Source organism: Amphibalanus amphitrite, unplaced genomic scaffold (genome assembly GCF_019059575.1).
Source record: "Amphibalanus amphitrite isolate SeventyFive unplaced genomic scaffold, NRLGWU_Aamphi_draft 000660F_arrow, whole genome shotgun sequence".
NCBI classification, from domain to species: domain Eukaryota; kingdom Metazoa; phylum Arthropoda; class Thecostraca; order Balanomorpha; family Balanidae; genus Amphibalanus; species Amphibalanus amphitrite.
Genome location: NW_024882154.1, coordinates 233,000 through 254,844, shown reverse-complemented (window position 1 = coordinate 254,844; position 21,845 = coordinate 233,000). Strand labels below are relative to the sequence as shown.

The window sequence follows — 21,845 nt, the reverse complement described above, 5'->3', positions numbered from 1 at the left end:
GATAAGAGGTATCGTGTAAAAGAACTGACAAAACCGTTCGAAGATAATGTATGACTTAAGTGACGAAAAGTGCCCTGTACCGTTTAAGGCCTAGCCGAGAAGCTGACAAAACGGCACATTCAATGTCTCACAAGCCACATCTTGCCAGCCGATTGGGTCAGATGTTCCATTGTCAAAGGACATCCGCACACAGTTCTGCCTAGTTCTCCCATTCGGCTCCCCCGAAGCCCAGAAGCCGTCCTGTTTATACATCTCCCCAAAGCCGTCTGCCCTCAAGAAGATGCCTTCGAGGGACAGATCGTTGAGGCCAATCCAGGAGTTGACACCACCAGATAAAGTGGCAATACATTGCTGCTCCATGAAATAGGAAGGTACAGCCAGGATACATCCAAGCAGAGCACATTGATACTCCGCTTCATAATAGTTCACGGCTTCCGGTAGCACTTGATAGCAACGCCCAGCGCACGGCTTGAGTTTCGAATCTGCCGGCAAAACGATAGCACCAGGTGGAAGAGACTGGTGCAGTCAAGAGAACAAGAGACACTGAGTGACCAAGAGAGTAGCGCTTAACGATACTACATAGTACATAGTTACTGTAGGCTGATAGTGTCTCATAGAAGACACCATCGTTTTTCCACGTGCCCCTCCTTTCAGTGCTTAAAGCCTGTCTCGCTTAAATCATCAATGATTATATTTCTATTGGCCATGTGATGAGGATCCTGCGTGAGTTTAGCCCCCACAAAGTCCTTCCAATTTCTCATTTCGGTGGGAACTTATATCTTATAGAAGGCACATCGGAGGTGTACCTCCCAGTTACCAAATCCCTGAATACTGTCCCACTATCAGTCCCCAGAGGCTGACCTCCCACCTACCAATTCGCTGGTAGCTGGTGGCCGACGCCTCTTTGTCCTTCTCCAGCGTGACAGCTCCTTCACACAGCTGGCGAGCGCTGAACATGACGCAGACGCCACTGTCCTTGTGGGTGAACCCGTTGCATGACGATGTTTCCCTTCTCGAGCAGAGCGCTGCGCACATACGCAGAGAGAGTTTGGTGGCTACCTCGCTCCTTTTTCCAGTGAAGATTCCCGGCTGCTTTTGGAAAAGATGTTTGAAGCCGTTGGATGAGGAGGAAGTGGCGATCAGAAGTAGAAGGTAGCGAAGTGCCAAAGATATTCTCATGGTGTTGATTCGTTTGTGGTGTGCCTAGAGGGTCCCGACGAAGTGTGAGGTTAGCAATTCCTCGCAAGTCGCAAGTCCAGCGATTCCTTTGCTAGTCGCTAGGTAGCGTGTTTTTACCGGTCAATAGAGGATCTACCAAGTGGTTGAGTACCTGGGTATTGTTTTCCACATTTGGTGTCAGACTTTTGACTATGACACGTCGCTCACAGAAAAGTTGCTGACAGAAAGACGACATTCACACATCCTCGTAGACGCATTAGCAGTGAAATACTATGCGACGACACTGCTTGAACGTAGCTCTAAACAAACGGGAATTTAAAACTTTGACAGGTAAAAGACAACCTAAGCATTACTACAGAAGCCTTGCCGTGCAGACACTGGAAAGCTGATATAGGACTGTCTGTCCTTTATGACGCATCATTTCATAGCGCTTTTCTAGCTCATGATGATGATAATGCATGAAAGGTGAAAATTGAAAAAGCTGTAGCCACTAGCCACGACGCTGGGCGTTACCAGAGATTTCCTTGACTAGCCTTCACATGTGCTCCTTTTCACTGCGCGTGTCCGGTGCCGACGTCGCGCCGTTAATGCTGCCCCGTGAGAGTGCGTCCACCCAGGCTATTTTTCTAGGCAATTTTCATTGTGACGGTATATCGAAAATGGACTCTTTCTTGTTTATGGATGGCTAAACGACGAATGCTAGCTGGCGGCCGCACCCGTACTATTCAAACGGTTGGAGACGTTGGGTTTTAGGTGTTCACTTCTCACGACTTATTCGTTGAATTGTTTCATTAGGTCCAAGTCTCTTTTCATGTGCTTTTTACCTGTCATGGGAACCGGGGAAGAGCATTAAACGTCATATAAAGGATGCGAAAATGACTTATTATGTGAGCCGCGGATGTACCCTATTGACCAAACTCACTCATTACCTTGAGCCCAACCATTAGCAAATGTTGCGCACAGTTCTGTACAACACATGCTGAGGCTATTGTTAGGGATGCCGCGATAGGATAAATAGCGATTGTCTGAAGACAGTCTAATGCGTGGGAGAGCCAGCATAAGTAGCGATCAATGGCTGATGGTAGCCTCCACGGTCTTACACAGGCGGCGGAGTGGTGTGCAACTCAGTCGTGTAAGGATGGCGTAGCTGGATGAAGGCGTGATGAAGTTCCGCCTGCCCCTGGCTTTTAGGCTCGACTGTTTTAGTTTTTTTTTAACAAGAAGGCCAGTGGACGCAGTATCGCGTCGCCGATAGCTTCATGCATAGCTTCACAGAGCCTCGTTCTGAAAGGATGTCAATGTCCACACCGGAGAAATCTTCACGATTTCGCAGCCTGACATGGTGGTTTCGTCTCCTGCTTACCGTCACCTGCATGTCTCTCTGCGCTATCCAGAGCTGGATACTTCTTCGCCTTCACTGGAGCGAACCCGTGGCCGTCTCCATCGGCTTCACACCTTGGGAGGATGTCGAGGTACCCGGCATCACCTTCTGTCCTCTGCCCTACCAATGGCGGCAGCACAACCTCTTCTCCAACACAAACGTGACCATCGCTGAGACCATATGGAAGGGAAACGGTGTGTCGATTGGAAATCTGCTTGGAGGATGTGAACCTGGCTGTGGAACGAATGAGACGGTTGGGTATCCTGGAGGCTACGCCTCTAGCAGAGTCGGCACTTGGCGAACGTGGGTTGCGCTGGAGATCGGGGCTGTTTGTCACACATTGATGCCGAACGTCACATGGGGCGACCTCGTCGACATGTCCTCCGACAAGAAGACCCAGTTGCTGCTGCATCTGAGCACCGGCAAGCTGAAGGTGCAAGGGTTGCGTGTGTACATCCACTCAAGAAGGCGCCCTGTCGTGACAAGCTTCGGGATCAGGGGACTGCAGAGGGACACCAGCTTTGAGAAGCCCGGTGAGAACTTGGTTCAGTTGGAGGTCAAATCCACGGTGATTGATCGCGAAAGCTTATCAAGAGCTCGGTGCAACTCGGAAGTCGGATACCACTTCCAAACGTGCTCTGTGCGCTGTTCGCACTCCCACTGGGTGAATGAGAACAACTGCTCTACGCCAGACATGATGGAAGACTTCCCTGATCTTGAACTCTGCTCGAAGGCAATGCTGTTGGAAATGGAACGAACTCACGCACTTTCCAAGCTGGCTAGCAAGTGCGATTGTCTCCTACCTTGTCGGGAGCATCGCTTTACCGCCAGTATCTCCAACACGAAGGACATCTCCGTGGATAACGTGCACGATCCCTACTCTGAGTTTATCTTCTCGCCCGCGGCGATTCCTGAAATGGTTGCCACGGAACGTCTGACCTATCGTTTGCCAAGTCTCCTCAGTGAACTGGGAGGCTTTATCAGTCTGATGCTGGGGGTATCGGTCCTCACTTTGTTGGAAGTGTTCGCCGGGGTGCTTAAGAAAGCGGAAGGCGAGTTACTAGGCAAGGTTGAAGGTGAAAAGCTGCCGAGAGAAAACGGGGATCTGAGAATGAGCTGCCAAGATCAGCGTATGAAGTCATCTCAAGATGGTGGGAAACTGGCACCGAAGATGGTGGACAGCGGAGCTCAACGAATGGCCTTCACCATTTCGTCTGCCTCGGGCAAGAAGCGGGTGATGAAATAGTCGTCGGCGGGTATGCGGGAATACCTGTACGTTTTCTTAGACGACAGCGGCTATGGCTCTCTGCCTCCGCACGGCTTATGAAAATGCGCCGGCTCTGACGAATGCACTTATGTCTTGACTTCTGTGTAGCTGTAGGATGTGGTGTAGCACGTTAAGCATTTATCGAAGTACACATGGAACCACTAACCAGCAATGTGTTACAATCACACAGCACAAGATCATGTTGCTGTAGGCTACCTGCTGAATCGCCAATGACAACATACTCAAGGTGTCCATAACTTCCGATACACGAAGAGTTGAAATCGGTCCTCAACATTAGTGGCTGTTTCGTATACTAACAGTTAACACGATTATTTTCTTCTACACCCGATCTCGGTTTCGACTTTCGATTAAATATTAATTCATCCTGACACCATTCCTTCATTGACTTCATCTTCAGAGCAGACATAGTAACTCTAGCTGGGCTGCGGAGTCGATTGATTGATTGATTGATTGATTCATATTTTATTTATAAAAATCTATGAGTTTTCAGTGACTCCGAATCCAACTCCGGCTTACAAAAATCAACTCCGACTCCGAGAAGAATCGTCGACTCACTCTATAAGACTCGGACTCGAACTCCCGACTCCGCAGCTTAGGAAGGTTTGCGGAGTCAATGGATTTTCGGTGACTCCGACTCCAGTCCGACTCCTGCCCAGGCTCCCAAAATCGATTCCGACCCCGGTCAGAACTGCAGTCGGCTTCGACCGACTCCAACTCCGACTCCGACTCCGCACTTTGCAGCCCTGAACTCTAGAATGCTCATTTTGTCCAGCTAAATGGGAGCGAGGGAGCGAAAGATCGAAATTCGAGTTAAAGATCGAGATAGAGATTCATGATAGATGATTTGATCTCAAGGCTAGAGAATATGAAGTAGAATGATCAGGTGCCAGGTGAAGGCTATGGAATGAATATTGATTCATTTAGCGCTTTAGCGGAAAGAGATCAAAGTCAAACAAGGACTTTTTGGTCAGATTTATGACCAAAAGTCATAAAGAAAAGAAAGCAAAGAATCCTGCTTCACCTGTTGTTTTATGTCAATAGCCAATTCTGCCTATAAGTACTTCTATAATTCTATTTGGAAGATAAAGGTTTCGTTTTGTTATGAATGTTGTTGAAAATATATTTTCTGAAGTAACTATAAACTAAGAGTTGGAGTCGGAGTCCGAGCTGAGTCGCCGACATTACCGCCACCCGAGCTGCAGGTGTTGGACGCCGCCAACTCAGACTCGAAGCCGGGGCGGACCCGTGAGGACAAGGGTCGCGAGCTCCATGTTATCAGGAGGTCACAGGAGAGAGAGCCGGCCGGCGCCGTGGAACAGGTGCACCTTTCCGAGTTTTGCGTCCAAGAAGACCAGTCGCTCCGTCCCGTCGACCTGGTCGGCGACTTTACGTATCGGCTGGTGGGCGTCGTGTCGTCAGCCACTACGGTGGCGCCACGCACTCAGGACACTATGTGTCTGACGTGTACACTGTACAGTGTACATAGGACGGGACATGTGGTTCCATTACGACGACCAGCGAGTCAGCTGCGTGGACGAGGCGTACGTCCTGAATGAAGGTCACCAACGGGACGGTTATACCTTCTTTTACCTCCAAAAGAAGCTCTGCAGCCAGATAGTCAGGATGGAGGGTGTGGGACTGTAACTGCCGCACGGAGGATAGGCGGTTGAACGCCTCCTGACCGTGTCCGAGCGGGCATGTGTGTAAGTGTATGAGTTTGTGTGTGCGTGTGTGTGGATATGTACCGGAAATGTCTTGTAACAATCTGAATATGAATAAACCTGTTTCCAAAAAAAATAATTAAGAGCCTCGTTCTTACCTTGTCACACATGCTCGATTGGAGCGGGACGACCAGGCCTAGTGGCCTTATTTGGTAGTTACCCGATAACCGATAAGGCATGGATGAAAGAACCTCGATGAAAGGTTCATCCATGGATAAGGTAAGGTAAGGTAAGGTATTAAGATCGAATATAGGCCCAATTTCACGGACACCCTTCTCTTTCTCCTGTTCACTAGCGTGTTTCTTTTTCCAACCAAAGGAAGGCGCTATACCCGAAGATGCTTCTTGGTAAACAAACCAAACAAAAACAAACATAACCTAACCTCACCTGACCTAACATACAACCTACAAACCTACAACCTACAACCTAACCTACAACCTAACCTACAGACCTACAACCTACAAACCTACAACCTACAAACCTACAACCTACAAACCTACAACCTAACCTACAACGCGCCAAAAAGTTCGGCCGGCGGCGGGGATCGAACCCTAATCGTTAGATCACGAGGCGAGTATGCTCACCACTACACCACGCAACCAGCTGGCCAGTGAGAGGTGTAAGTCACTTTTGAATGACGCAATGGGATATTCTCCGTATAGCGCCTTCCTTTGGGTGGAAAAAAGAATTACGCTGTTCACTAATGTGTTGTTAGTGAAGGCCGCTTATGGCACCAATGCGTTTTAAACGCAGTTCACACTTGCCCGTAAGGTCTGCCGGTGACGGGCCCGACACCGTCAAAACGGCCGAAACCGACGGAGCGACGGCCGTCAGGTCGACGGGCATGTGTGAACCGGCAGCGTTTGACGGCCGGCAACAGCTGACTGCGCCGGCGCCGGACCTGACGGCCGTCGCTTTGGAAAGTTCAGCAATGTTCAACTTTTGACGGTGACGGGCCCGTCGGTTTGAATGTCTGCGTGTTGGAGGAAGAGGAAAAGGAACGTTATCATGCAGCATTAAGCTTAAATGCATTTTTAAGATAATTTATATAATTTTCTATCCATTTGTTGAGATGGGTGCGTTCTTTGCACGGAAATTTCACGTGAAATTTCACGGCTCAGTCAGCTGATGCGTTCTTTGCCGACCGCACGGGAATTTCACGGCGCAATTGTCGCAGAGGCTCCATAAATGTAATATGCCCAGATTTGTGAAGCATGCATTGAACTTAGCGTTACTTAGTTACATGATGCATTTTAAGTGATAAGAGGCAGATGGAGTTTTTATAGAAAAGTCTCTGGTGTGCATACAGCTTGTAAGAATACCTACCGGTTAATATCTCCACACCAGTTTGCTGGTTAGTAACAGCGGAAACAATCCCTAAAAAGATTTTTGGTAAAAACGGTAACAATTTAGTAACATATTCCGCAAAACCAGTCCATATCATACGCACACATTCACATTCCCTCCTCCACTGGGCGTCGCCATCTTGAAAAAAGCGCTCGGGACAAGCTTTTCCGATTCCCGTATTTCACGTGGAATTCCGCGGGATTCCACGTGAAATTCCGCGTGGAATCGGCAAAGAACGGCTAGACTTCCGATTTCACGTGAAATTTCACGTGAAATCTGTTCAAAGAACGCACCCGAAAGTGTTTATTACGGCACGATATCTTGAGATTCGCTCCCTAGTTTAAGTCAGCGAACCGATATGTCTTTCATTAAAATAAACTTGCAGCATTATTTGACATAAAAATGTAAAAACGTGGTATTTTATTTCTGTAATTCAAAGAATATTTTCGGCCTCTACCCTCCCCATCCCCTTCCCCCATCTGCGCCCATCTCGAAATTGGTGCGCCATTTCTGTCACAACATATGGCAGCCAATGGGAGCTACCAAATCTCAACTTTCGTTTGACGGGCTGCAGGCCGTCAGGTCCTCTTACGGCCTTGGTCAGGTCGACGGTGACGGGCCCGACACCGACAGACTGACGGTCATGTGTGAACTGCGTTTAAGCAGAGTCTGCGAAAAAAGCATAATCAAAGAAGGTAACTTTAGAACCTAGAAGAAGTAAGAAGTGATTTGAAGGGCCTAATATAAAATGCGTGAAATTCTGCTTGCTGCAGTTCAAATCGTAACTCACTAATTGTCTTGAATCACTGAAATGCTAAGTATTGTTTTGACGTCATAAGTGAGAAGATGCTCGATTTCAATATTGTGTCATTGACATTGTTATTGAACACCATAAAAATATGACTTGTTGCTTACGAAATCGGCGCGCATCGATGACAAATGTTTTTGCCGTTTTTCTAGCTTGAGCTGGAGCACAGCTGAGCTATAATATATCAATATAGCCCAATTATCTATAAATTCGATTGCTGCCGCTGGAGAAGGAAAACAACACACACCAGCTCGCAGGACAGCTGTCGTCCTTCATTTTGATGGTGGTAAGCTTGCGTTGGGTGCATTGGGAGGGTAAATTTATTTCATTTGTTTCCATTCTTTGTTTGAATTCACTGAAATAAATTCATATTATGTTGGTCTTGGCATCAAGTTCAAGATTCCAAATTGAAAGCCCATGATTTTTACCACCACCTAAATGCCACCTTCTTTGTGTTGTATGGTAGGTACCTAATTTTTTAAATATATTTTTGTGCTACCTACCTCATATCTGTCGTAAACTTTTTTTGTAGGTAACTTCTATCATGCATGTGCTGTTGTCATGTTATTTGTATGAATGATCTCATGTCTCCTGTCATCCTGTCTGTTCTTCTTGCCTGCATCCACACTTGACATGACCCCCCTGCTTGGGCAAGCATGACTGATTGACGCAGAGCACTAATCCGTGCCGTCTGGCTACCTACTGGTGCTGAGTGCTGCTGCTATCTTGCTGTGAGTTTTGGATGTCTGTCATGACTGGTTGCTCCTAAATCACATGTGTGCTCTGCTTAACTTGGTAGGTAACTATTAGTTTCATAATCATATGCTTAGTTTGTGCTGGGGAAAACCAGGACTGTCAGTGGATCCTTAGAAGTATGAAAGACTGAAGGCTAAGGAATAAAAAAAATATTGTTGGAATTATTTCCCTGGCAGACCAGCCCAAATAAAATATGTATGCTGCTTTAAATAAATGTTCATGTTTCTAGTGTCTCTACAATTTTTATGTTCAGTGATGACATTATTTTGATACCTATATTAATTAGTTCGGGGTGAAAACAATTGTTCTTAAATTGAATTTCTTGAATAAAAAGTTGCTTTCATAACTTTTTATCTAGGGTTCCAGGTAGGTAAAGAACTGTAATTTTTAACAGAGCTGGTCAAAAGTTATCATTTGCTATCAACCCCTCACAAATGTTTGTTGTTGGTATTGCATACAATAAACTACAGTCATTTACAGCAAGAAGAAGTTGTTCAGGGACTATGGAAAAGTCAAAATAAGATTAGAATAATTGAACCAGATGAACCAGAATTTAACCAGGTTTACGCCTTTACGTGTCATCTGAAAATAGAATAAGTTAAGTGATATCCAGTATCCACTATCCATCCACTTATGCCTATCCTCAGCTGACCATGTCTCTGGTAATGTTTGTCTATGGGGTCTGAATAAACATGCATACATGGCATCATCCATTCCTTAAATCATAATTTTGTGTGTGATTCATGTGCAATTTCACATGCCAAGCCCTGGTGATCTGGTAATTGTTCAGTTCTGTTCTTATGGACTAGTAGGGAAAGTGACTGACTGGTGACAAAATGAACTGACTGTCTGACTGATTGGTGACTCAATCACAGTGAGTTTGAGACCAAGAGGTGAGAGGCCACTCATGACTTGACTCACTGACGTGCATCATGATACATGTCAGCTGACAAGTGGAGAGCGAGGGACTCCCAGTGGGGCGTGGGCAGAACCGGGGTTCGAATCGCTCTGGCACTAAACGTATGATACCAAGTAATGGGGAATAGTCTGCAGTTGGTGGGAGCAGCCACAGTCAGTTGAAGTCAACGCAGGGTACTGACTGTGCTCAGTTCTGTGGACACATTAAACCTTGGCATATGAATACCACTATGTCCCAGATTTCCAGTTTTTCCCGATCGAATGAACTACAGAAGTCGCAAACTGACAGCTACCCAACAGCTCTGCTTGGCGTGGGCTCTGGTTTCGTAGTATGTCTTTTCAAAACATTTGATCTACACTGTGAGAGCTGAGTTTATGCGTATTGCGTGCCTACTTTTTGCATGTTTATACTATTGCCATGTTGATGCTACATTTACCTAATGGTCATCAAACTGTTTTGCAACTTGTTTTAGCATGGACTCGATAGACTTTTCAAGTTGATAAGGTGCCTCAGCTGCCTGCTAATCTTCCTCTGACGCGACTAGCGTTTGTGATTGACGCTACCGCCCACCTCTCGCTGCCGGCTGTCAGTCACAGAGTGATAACAACTCTGAGTAGATTGTACTGCAGGCTGCCACCTGCTGTGTGGGTGTAGGTTGTGTCACTGCAGTTTACGGGTGCAGGCAAGCTGCTTGTGAAGATTGGTGGTCATGCGGAGCCATTGAATCAGGTACAAAGATAATTATGTGAGCTGGGAAGCTTCGCTAGAACCATGTCTTCTGATGTGGTATTGCACACGTTTCATTATCATATGCATTGCATTGCGTATGCGCTTGCGTTTCATTTCATTATGCTCCGGAGTCTAGACCCGTGAGGGCCGTGCCGCCATCTGCCTGCGTAACGCTTAACTTTCGATTCAAATTATTGCCGGTCAACCCGAGTGCGGGCAATGTAGGGTGCTGGGTATCTGGTTGGTGCCATTCGCAACAACCAACAAGCACTGCTTAGCGGGGCATCCGGGGCCATAGCCACCCATTTATCCATTCGGACAAGATTTAAAAATAAAATTATCATCCTGCTTTGCTATGATGCTGTCATACATTTTAATTAATATCTACTGGCGTTTCATTGTAATCGGGTACATCACGTCTAATTATATGATTCCGTTCATTTCTGTTCACCCGAGGCAGCTCAACAACCTATGTCCTCGCAGGTCGCCAATTCTGAGAATAACTTCGCCCGCTGGGCTGTCGTGCCGTTGCTCGGCAGAGGTTCAATCGATACACCGGGTCCGAACTGACCTGCCCCAAGGCGGAGCAGAGGGCGGGTCGACAGCGCCGACGACAGAAGGGGGGGGGGGGGTGAGGCGAGGGGGTTACAGTGGCGCAGCTAGGAGATTTACGACTGGGGTGGCGAGTGATTGGCGTGACCGAGTGAAGGGTATGAATTGGCTGGCGTCTAATTAACGCTCCATTGTCGCTGTAGCGTTTTAATCCCTCTGCGATAGGGAGAAGAAACAAAGATACTTGGGTAGACTATCTTGAGGCTATGATTTCTTTGAGATTACGTTAGGAAATTGAAGAAAACTTAACGTTTTATTGAGTATTTTCCTAAAATAGCCTCCATTTCTTTAGTCGAAATAGTCATTCCTCAAGCATTGTTCCATGCCATAGATGCAACTATACCTACCTGTTCCACGACGTTTTACTCCTCCAAAACTGTCGAATATAACACCTGTTGCGCTGCCGGGCTGTGGTATCGACTATCGCTTGACAGCCCTGCCAACGCGTATCCTGGCACCTCGCAGGCGGTGGTTTTTTTGCGTGAGGTTGATGTGCGCGCTGGCATGACTAAGCGCCAACGCTTGTCAATGGCGGCAGGCTCGCTGACACCTGCGCGCGCGGGGAGGGGTGGGGTGTTTTTGATGCCGCTCCCTGCCAGTTGATGCCAGCTGAGCCATCTCTGTGGTCATAGAGGTTGCATTGTGATGACTAATTTAGATTGTTGAGGTTGAATTGAAAAGAGATGAAGCATCCGATGAGTTTTGCAGTGATTTTTCATTTATGGTGCGAGTGGTGACCCTTTATTCGACTTTTGCTGATGCGAATATTGGTTTTTCGTTTTATTTCGATAATTTTCTGAAGAAATACTTTTTAGATGAGATTCGACTTGGTTCTTCTGTCATCTATGCATGCTTGGCTGAATTACTGTCGCTGATTTAGTTAACCTGTTTTATTCATCACAGGTGCAGCCTCTACTTAAGTACAATTGAACAGACATTAGTTTTATTGGATAATCTATATCTTCTAAAACATGCTGCGCACTTCTATTGGTAGTGCAGCACATAGGCTCCGGTTTATGATGATGACATTATCTGCACGCTCTTCCGCCCCTGTCTCCGCCTCTGCCACGCCCCCTCCCCCCCACCTCAGCCCCCTCCCCACCCACTATGTCCTTCCCCCCCCCCTCCGACCCACGGCACATATCGACCGAACTGGCTGTGCGTCCCGCCCCGCCCCCCGCGCTCGAGCGTCCTGAAAAGCTGGCACAGGGCCAAGGCCAAGGTCGTTCACTGTTCCGAGTTCAAGGTCACAGCCAACAGCGACCAATTCGAAACCGGCGACCGCGGCTGCTCGGCGTATTGAGCGCAACTTCAACTGCAGTGGTTGGCTGAAAGCGGTCTGTTGACGAGCTCTGAAATGGGATTTGGATGTAAAAGTTTGGTGCATCTAAGTATAATTCCGTAGTTTTTAGACGGATGTTGACAATTTTTCCGTGAAATTGTCTGGTTTTCTGTTGAGTGGTCGTTTATTTTCTGCTCTTTTTCTCGAAAATGGAAAATTATGAGGCTTGTGCGCTGCTATAATCAACTGGCTTTTACTCAACAGCTCTATGGCTGCCTCTGAACTTTTTATGTTGAAAAAACTTAGTCTGTCTCCAGCGATATGTTGCCAGTCAGTAACCGTTGCACGCAACATAAATGCATATTTCTGAGCTAAATGTCTGAATAGGAACGGACACGAGCAATAACATCGACCGTCTGACCTGAATACAGAATAACACCTATATCGGGGTCTGCCGCGACAGTTCTTTGTTTTTGTGTCGTGCGTCAGGTCCATCTACTGGGACCGCCGGGTACTGTCGGGAGTCCCCCTAATACTGGGACGCAAGTGGCACTCATAAATAACTCATGGCTGCATGAGAGATCAGGTAGGGTCCGGATTGGGGTGCAGTAAGGCGACGTCTGTGGAGTGCTGTGGACCTGCAGTGTGCTGATCGGCTTAAGAAATAGGTGGGTCGGTTAGATATCCACGTAAATGAATATTTTACTCGTTCAAAGAATGAGTAGATTATACCTACTAAAATCTGAATGCTATTGTTTTTATTTTTGTGGGAAGAGTTGGACATTTCTGATGCAAGCAGCCTACTGTGGCAGGGCTGCTTATTGCTGTTTTTCATCGTTAAAATTCTTGCGACTTTATTACCCACTTTATTCAATACGATACCTATGTCTCGAAATTATCTGTCAAAATAGGAATGAATCGTCGAGATGCTTCAGCGTTGTTCAAACAGCAACGCCTTCCCTGTTGTTTGTTGACCCTGTCCCAAGTATGTAGGTGATCGATCGAAGCTGAGCCATCACCCCCGTTGGCCGCCGCCTCTCTTTGTCCCCAATGCAAAACATCGAACGGGGTCGCTTCCGTTTTTCCTGTCAGTTTTTGGACACCTGTTTCTTGGCTCTCTTTGGATGGTTTCTGGGAGACGTAGACAGCTGGCGCGTAGAATCCATCAGTGCGTGTTTTTGGGATAAGAATTGATCCGTTTGGCTGCCACAACAGTGGTTGGCAGGGTAGTGATGCCAAGTTTCGTGCGTGACTTGGTGGCCGAACAAAACATGTCGGCTATAATGAGCTGTCAGGGTTCAGGGGAGGTCATTCTCTGTCACAGAGGGAGATTATTGGCTTCCAGTAACAGTTATTTTTTAGGAGATGACGGCTATGCTGCCGTGCAACGGCAGAAACTTCATGTTGGGTCAGAGCCCAGAGGTCATGTTGGGTCAGAGGCTGGGTGACCCAGCATAGTACAGGGTGTCCCAGAAGTCTTGAAGCTTTTTTATTTTTGTCGTGTGACCTTGCTATGCCACCGATTAAGGCAAATGATGCCTCAAACGAAAGAGAATGAACTGAAGTTTTGTATTTTCATACGTAGAGCACCACTTTAGTCAGGTGGCCCCCGTTGTGAGTCGCATAACAACGAGCGCAAGAGATCACGTTCTTCGCTGCCGCCAAGATCTCCCGATTTGCGAAACACCGGTGTCGCCATGCCCGTTGCTTGTCAGCTTCAGAGCCTTATTCCATGAAGCAAGCCAGGAAACAGCGTAGGTATTGACCCCAGACCCCAAGAAAACATTAGCAACATAATGATTTACTGATCAGGAAGTCTTCTGAGATGTTTTCACGCATCCACTACGAAAATAAGGCTCAGCTGCTTGAGAGCGCTAAGCAACAGCCCATTTTAATCCTTTGATTCGTCGCATTATTATGGGGCTAAGACAAATATCAACCTGTCACAAATAACATTTGCGACACATATTTATCATGGGCTAACTTGCTAAGGCTCTGAAGCTGACAAGAAACGGGCATGGGGAGTGGGGACACCGGTGTTTCGCAAATCGGGAGATCTTGGCGGCAGCGAAGAACGTGATCTCTCGCGCTCGTTCTTGTGCGAGTCTCACAACGGGGGCCACTTGACTAAAGTGGTGCTCTACGCATGAAAATACAAAATTTCAGTTCATTCTCTTTCGTTTGAGGCATCATTTGCCTTAATCGGTGGCATAACAAGATCACACGACAAAAATAAAAAAGCTTCAAGACTTCTGGGACACCCTATAGTAGGCATTTGCCTTTGCACGGCAGTATGGGCTGGCTTTTGTGTTGTCAATGCATTGAAATATTTTTATTTTATTTTCATCCCTGTCGTTACATGCATAGATCAGCCAAGATCAGGGTTTGTATGACCTTGTGTTTTGTTTATTCGCCAAGCATGCATCAACTTGTTCTAAGCGTTCTAAGCAATTTTATAGATAAGTATTTTGTCTATGACCATATCCCATGATCATTTGTTCACGTTTACCCGTACCTCTTAAATATTAAATTATGATCTAGATTTAAAATTCGAGCATCTCCGTACGTCCTATACCGTTCATTTCCGTCTCATATTGTTCCTTTCTTCTTCGTATGCTTTCTTTTCATCTTGTGCTGTCCTTTCGGTTTCGTGCGGCTCATTTACCGTAGCGCACCGCTCCTATATCGAACCGTATCTTTTTTTACCGGATCACTCTACTCCCCGCCAGGCCCCACCATATTTCCACCAGATTGTCTATTGACCAACACCAGCCATTGACTAGCTATCGATCTGCGGCGCCTAAAACAGCGTCCTCTCGCTCCCCTTCCCCCCACCCCCCCGCGTCGCCCCTGCGCCCCCACATCGCCCCCTCTCGACGCGCCCGCTCGCCCGCAAAGGTAGTCTGCTCGTCGGTTGCTCGTCGCGATAGTGTGATAGGGCGCTGCGCGGCGGCGGCTGAGGGAGCTAGTCGGTCGTGAGGGTTCACGACGCACGCGTGCGAGGCGCTGTAAGGTTAGTTGTTGTAAGGTGTCTGGTGTTTTGGTGACGAGAGTGGGTTGGTGTAGGTGTCTGGTGTTTTGGTGGGGAGGAGGGTGGTTGGTGTAGGTGTTTGGTGGTGGGAGTTGTGTGGTTCGAGATGTGTTGGCGTTTGAATTTGGCTGGGTATGCTGGGTAATGATCTTGGGTAGCGTTTAACGTTGGGTGGCAGCTTGAGTGTTGAGTTTAAGTGATAAGAGTTGTATGAGTGCTGGTTGAGTTTGGCTGGGTACGTTGGATGATTGGTATTTGGCTCTGGCCATTTGTCAGCAGTTCGTTCTTATGTTCTTGCCTGCTGTTGTGCGGAAGATAGCTTAGAAGTTAGAAGCTCATTAAATGTTTAGTTCATGTAGCCGGAGTTTAAGGGCATTTTTCGTTTGTTTATGGAATCTATAATAGATTTAAGCATAAAAGAAGGTCTCTTATGTACGAATGACAGCGTAACATGCATGGATGCGTGCATACATTTGTTTTTTGTTTTGTTTTTTTACTTACGTCATCTGAGGTAAAGGGCGCTGAGGCTTTTCTCCTGAAACTATAGGTAGGTATTCAGGTGCTTATCGAAACGCCTATCAGAGCTAAGTGTTTGGTACTCAAAGCGCATATCCTTATTCGCTGCAATGTTTCGGGGATTAAGTGATAAGAACGCGTGCTATCTCCGGTATACCCTGCAGTGGTGCTGAGTGTTGCTGATAAACTGTGCCTTTGTTGGGTGCAATTAACATTTGACCTTTTCGTGCGAGTGCGACCGCTGCCCCTGAACAGGTCAAGACATGTGTTCCGATCCATGAGTCACTATGAGTCACTCTGGTTGTGACTAACACATATTGAGCGAGGCCTTCGAATATCTATTAAGATGATTTAAGTGTCTCCTGCTAAGTGAATTAGGCGGTAAAGCGAGGAGTCCGCCATTTGGCGTTGTTAATTGGTGTGGCGTTTGCTGGTGCAAGTTTTGTGCTTGTGTGCTTATTAGGTGCTTCCACGCTGCCCAGAGATGACTCATAGTGAGAGAAATTTCCACGATGTGTCTTAAATTCACCTTCAGACACTTACTTGAATTATGCATCACGTACGGAATGACTAAGCGACGCAAGGCGTCTTGCCTCCATCAGAGCTTGCAGTGCTCAAAGCTGAAGCTAGAGTAGCATCTTCCTGGAGGTTTCTTCCTCAATAATCTGTAGTGTCTGTCAAGTTAACGTTGCTGACAAATGATATGTTTCACTAACTCATCTTCTCTTTCTTACAGGTCTAACTGCAACTGCTCACTTGAGTCGAAGGCTCGTTTAGAAACCCAGTCGTGAACTCCAGTGGACGGCAGTTCCACACAGCTTCCACACTGGTCCACTGAAGTGGCCGCTACTGGGACGGTGATGTCGGCGCCCGTGGACGCCCCTGTGGACGCCCCTGTGGACGCGGTGGACAGTCAGATGGAGACGGTGGACGCGGCCTCTGTGCCGCCGGCGGGAGGCGACACGGGAGATGCGGGCATGTTCGGGTTCGGGTGAGTGGTGGAGGCTTGGTTCAGGGATCGTATGAGACTAAGACCGTGGGAGACTTTGGAGTCAAGCGAGTAACCGGGACTTGAAATGCCGCGTATGGCAAGATTTTATGTCATGCCCAGGAGTGGATGGTGTTTACGTGTTTTGAATTATTACGTGTTCAGGATTATCAGATAATTAACATTTTTCGAAGAACATTTGAACGGAGAGGAAACATTATATCCTATGAAGTTCACTTGAACATAATCTCAGCCCAAATCAGAATTATTCATTTTATTTAAGTACTCGCTCGTAAAATTGTAAAACTCTACCCAAGTTTCCCTCCTCCGCCCGGATAGTCTGTTCAACTGTTCCCCTAGCCTGCTTCACCTTTTGACCGATTCTCTTCCCTGCAGTCGGGCGACGCCTATCGTCCAGGCCACAGCACCCACCGCCAAAGATGCCTTCGAGTACAACATGAACCACAAGCGGCGCGGCCGGGCCGTCATCTTCAATCACCGCGACTTCCATCCGGACCAGCAGATGAAGGTGAGATCGGGTTGGTGTATTTGCTTGCTGATGTGCTGGGCTAAGGGGATCAGCTTAGGATCTTACAAGCTGTAGATGAGAAAATAAGCTGCTTTTGAGCTGAGATGGAACAAGATGACTTGATGAAACTGGTTAGTAGCTAGGAAACGCGGTATCAGATGCATATATTCTCTTTTACGATCAATTAACAATGCAGTCAAAACATCAGGACCTCCATCTTATACGACTGTTACATATGAAAAGGCCATGCTTTATTCATATCTCAATATTCATAGTCAATCGCCATCCATTTATATGCCAACCAACATTCTTCTGCTTGCCTCATGGTAATACCTATTGTTTTCATTTCTTTCGAGCTACATTGTTTGTAAAGGCATATAACTGATAATATGCGATCAACACTTCTTTTTTTGCCAATAAACTCTTGGACAAAGAATATCAGAACATATCGTCATATTAATGACACCACCACGGTATGGCAGCTCACGCCATCCTGCGTGCTAATTGCTCCATGGCACTACTGTCTACTACTTCACGTTCTAACACCCTCCCCGCTCTCCCACAGATGAGGAACGGCACAGACGTGGATCGCGACTCGCTAGAGGCGGTTCTGAGAGACCTGGACTTTGACGTCGAGGTCCACAATGATCTGCGGAAGTCGGAGCTGTTTGCTGTGCTGGATAAATGTGAGCGGATTGTAGGGTGGGATGTGGCCCGCTGTGCTGAAGATGTGCTAGACTAGACTAGAAGCTGTGCTGTGCTAGTCGGAGCTGTATGAAAACGAGATTCATTGTGACACGATATTTTCTGGTGTTTTCGTCGTAAGCTGCCGATTACAAAAAGAGGAAACTTGAAATTTTTTAAGTGATGGTATTTCCTAGTAATGGTTGGTTGGTGTATATAATGACAATGACATGGAACCATCAAATTCATGTTTTTTGTGATGATACTTCTCTAGTGACATAACACATGAAGTGTTCATATTCATCATCACAAACGTCCCAGTGTCATCATGCCCACTACACCACTCCATGACCCGCGCCTCATCTCTCTCGCTCTCAGTGTCCACGGCCGATCACTCTGACGCCGACTGTCTGGTCATCTCGTTCCTCTCTCATGGTGATACCGGTGTACTGTACACCTACGACGAGATCCTGAAGTCGGACCACCTCTGGACCCGCTTCACGGCCGATAGGTGTCCGTCGCTGGCCGGAAAACCAAAGATTTTCTTCATTCAGGTGGGTTGGGGAGGATATGGGGTTAACCTGTGGGTAAATGCTGCGCATGCATTTCTTAGGGAGTATGTTAGCCGATTTATGAGTGCTCATTACTCGTGATGCGTTAGTCAGGGAACTTATTCTTCTCAATGATTATCACACTTCCATTAATCAATATCCAGTATTCGACAAAGGCATGCATCAACTCTAATAAGTGTGATGATGCGCCTTGCGTAATGCGTATGTATATCTGCTTCTACGCGATACGTGTTCCAGCTTTTAAGCAAGTTACCAGAGCCCTACCAATCCCTGAACAATAGGCACGGGCATACATATCTACATAATGGTTCTTCAGTCAACACTTGCATCGTAATTTTGCGGAGCCTGCTCACTGATCCACCCCCTCTCCCCCACAGGCGTGTCAGGGTGACCAGCTAGACGGCGGCACCACTCTGGTGCCCCGTCGCACCGCCACTGACGGCGACGTGGTCTCCTACAAGATTCCCACGCACGCCGACTTCCTCCTGTGTTTCTCCACCGTGCCCGGCTACTACAGCTGGCGTAATACCACGCAGGGCTCGTGGTTCGTGCAGGCGCTTGTCCACTGCCTGCGCCAGTACGGACGGCAGCTGGATCTCCTGACGGTGATGACGCGAGTTAACAGACTGGTGGCCACCGACTTCCAGTCCAACTGCCCGGGTAAGTCAGCGTAGATCGTGGAGTTCCGGGAAGGGTTCCTTAGAGTTTGACCCAATCGTTGGGTCTTCTCTGGTGAAGGGTAAAACAATTCGCCAAAATAGCACTGGCGAGGTAGACTCCAGAGGTCCTGGAGGAAGAGCTGGAAAGTTAACTCACTACTTTTGCTTTAGGGTGCTGGGTGTGTGCTTTATGATAATTCTATTGCTGTAGGCTTCATAGGTGCAAACCCTTTCATTTTGATCGGCTGAATCAGAAAGATGCCTAAGAGTTTTCGGAACAAAGTTCAGCATCTAATCACGTCCAGCTACCGATGTTCTGAGGCTTTCTGTTCCAATTTTTGTCTAAGGAGGACAAGAGATTGATACAAAGTGCTGAAGGCTGTCTAACACGATTTTTTCGTGAGGTTCGTCGTTTTCCTAAGTCATCGGTGAATTGGTCGGGCTTTGACAGGTTTTCCCGTCGACATGTTTGATTGAACTGATGAGTAGTTTGTGATTCGACCTCCCTCCATTTAAATATATCGATGCTATGTCGTCAGGCTGTTTTGATTCCGTAAGTATCGGTATCTTGCTTCCTTTTATGCCTCTGTAACTTTTCACTCGCAAATTACAAAATTCTGCCAAATGTTTCAGACCAAATGTTGACATAAGTACAGCCTGCCATTTGCTGCTTCAATTATTAACTAGATATCACCTCGAATTTCTATCGTACTATAATATCGACTCATGGCATAACATCAATTGAATCGATGAAGCTTGTTCAGTGTCACTGTTATGGGTATAGCTTGCTAGCTTATCGTTTTACTAATCTTACTTGACCTCTCGTATCTCCTTCAGGTGATCCGGGCATGCACCAGAGGAAGCAGATTCCCTGCATCAGCTCCATGCTCACCCGGGACGTTTTCTTCACGCCCAAGGTTCGCCGCAACTAAGGTCCCCCCGGCATACAACGCACGTGCCAGCATTTCTGAGCTAGGGGATTATAGGTGGCGCCACAGCTGTGGGTAGAACGGACGAGAAGTGAGGTCTTGCATCGACCTACTTCAACTGGCAGCGAAGCGAAGCAGTTGCTAGATGATACGAGCAGTGTTGCCAGGTTTTGTGGACTGTCTTGTCCAGATCGGTGTGGGCTGTTATGATGGGCATGCGCCTCAGGCGGAGAAGTGATGAGGGAGCTCTGAGCTGGGCAAGCTAGGTCCTATTGATAGTGACCGCCTTAGTTGTGAGGTACGCACCGATATCAAAAGACGTTGGCCCTCCAAACGTTGCGTAGATGTCGACGTACACTGTGCGGGGCGTTAGTTCGCTAGTTTGCGGAAACCCTTCAGTAGATTCACTCGGGTTCGTGTGAACGTTATGCTTTGTCGATGCTATTTATAACAGGCCAGTGCTTACTATCTCCAACCAGTAATATCACAAGCGCTATTTCTGCTTTCTTACTAGCTCATCTTATCGCTTTCAGGGAGATCTTGATATTAACTTTGGGCTGATGCTTCTCTGATAGTTGCTAGATCGGCGAACAGTACAACACGCAAAACTTAGATACAACATCCTGCCTTTGGTGTGCGACACTAACACCATAAAGATACAACATTCTGCACAATGTCACAAGACCACTTAGGAAACAGCACTGCACTCGATGTTGTCGGAACACCCAGCCAACTTTCAGTGGATCACATGTTCTTTCGGAGGTCTTTCGGATGTTTGTGTGGAAGTGTGTGGAACGTGGACAGAAGCTGGCTCATTCTTCAGTGGTATCCCCGCCCTGGCCGTTTCACTGTGGATCTAATCCACCATGCCATATCACCAGATTGTTGTTCAAGAACCCGTCCGATTTTGTCTAGTGTTTTAGGTATTATGTCAGGTGAAACCTTGGATCTTCTGAAAGAGGTCCATGTTTGTATGAAATCCGCTGGTAAGTTACGGTTGTCTCATGTCTGTGACTTCTAACGTGATTCGCTATCGTCTCTATGCTTTTGTCACAATTTAGCAATAATAGAAGTCGCATTAGCTTGACGTCGCTTTTTTGTTGTAATTACTTACTGATAGTTTTGACTGATGAAATTTGGGCCACTGGTGATGACATTTAGTTGGTCTAAGCGCTACTCACTTTACGGTAAAGTGACATTGAAGTTTATTTTGTGTCTTCCGTGCTTGACGCAAGATTATGGGCCGCTGTATCCCATCTTTGATTGCATTTAAACACGACATCTGAATAGATTTATGTTCATGTAATTGCTCATCATGTCAACTGAAACTAATCTGTACACTTGCAGCTATGTTCTACACACTTGAGTCTTGACCAGACTCACGATGGCTCCTTGCGTTGACTTGTCCGTGCCCGTGAATGCTTGAGAGATGGTTGTTTCAGATTATTTCCGTCACAAGTGTGTGTCGGGCTGCATATGCTGCGTCCATAGCCTGCCTCTTTTGTGGTGAACATGATATCAACGCTAGCAGTTGTGAAGTGTGATTGGAAATAAACAATCCGGCGGATGCTGTTGGTTGTCTGGTCAGTGTTTATCCGTGATTGGGTAAAGGCTCTGGTTTCTCGAGGCTTAACGAATAACGAGGTGAAGTATGAGAAGGGTTTTGTTTGGTGATGGAGCTTAGCAGTGAGCATGGTACGAGGCTGCAATATCTTGTTTCCCAGAATGAAAGGCTTACCGTAAGGTGGGGCTATTTGAGACAGTGGGGCTATTTGAGACAGTATTTAAAATTGGTATAAAATAAAAACCGTTTGAAATTTATGCTTAATTTTTGCTCAGGCGATTTACTGCTCGATTCCACACCTTCCTGAGCAAAAATATCACATAAAAATCAAACGCTCTTCATTTTATAGCG

General features: G+C 46.9%; 1 protein-coding gene across 1 annotated transcript; it reads left to right on the top strand.

Annotated features, from left to right (window-relative positions):
- Positions 1 to 16,427: 16,427 nt before the first annotated feature.
- Positions 16,428 to 21,500, top strand: LOC122364183 (caspase-1-like). Its single transcript, XM_043334321.1, has 6 exons — positions 16,428 to 16,560; positions 16,954 to 17,086; positions 17,652 to 17,772; positions 18,149 to 18,324; positions 18,720 to 19,002; positions 19,839 to 21,500. Exons 1-6 carry the CDS (start codon positions 16,430 to 16,432, stop codon positions 19,931 to 19,933), a joined length of 939 nt encoding a protein of 312 aa, XP_043190256.1. The 5' UTR covers positions 16,428 to 16,429; the 3' UTR covers positions 19,934 to 21,500.
- Positions 21,501 to 21,845: the final 345 nt, after the last annotated feature.

Excerpts from the sequence above, each read along its gene's own strand:
- LOC122364183 (XM_043334321.1), top strand. The coding sequence starts at position 16,430 with ATGTCGGCGCCCGTGGACGCCCCTGTGGACGCCCCTGTGGACGCGGTG. Across the intron at positions 17,087-17,651 it reads ATCCGGACCAGCAGATGAAG|ATGAGGAACGGCACAGACGT; the intron begins GTGAGATCGGGT and ends GCTCTCCCACAG. Across the intron at positions 19,003-19,838 it reads CTTCCAGTCCAACTGCCCGG|GTGATCCGGGCATGCACCAG; the intron begins GTAAGTCAGCGT and ends TATCTCCTTCAG.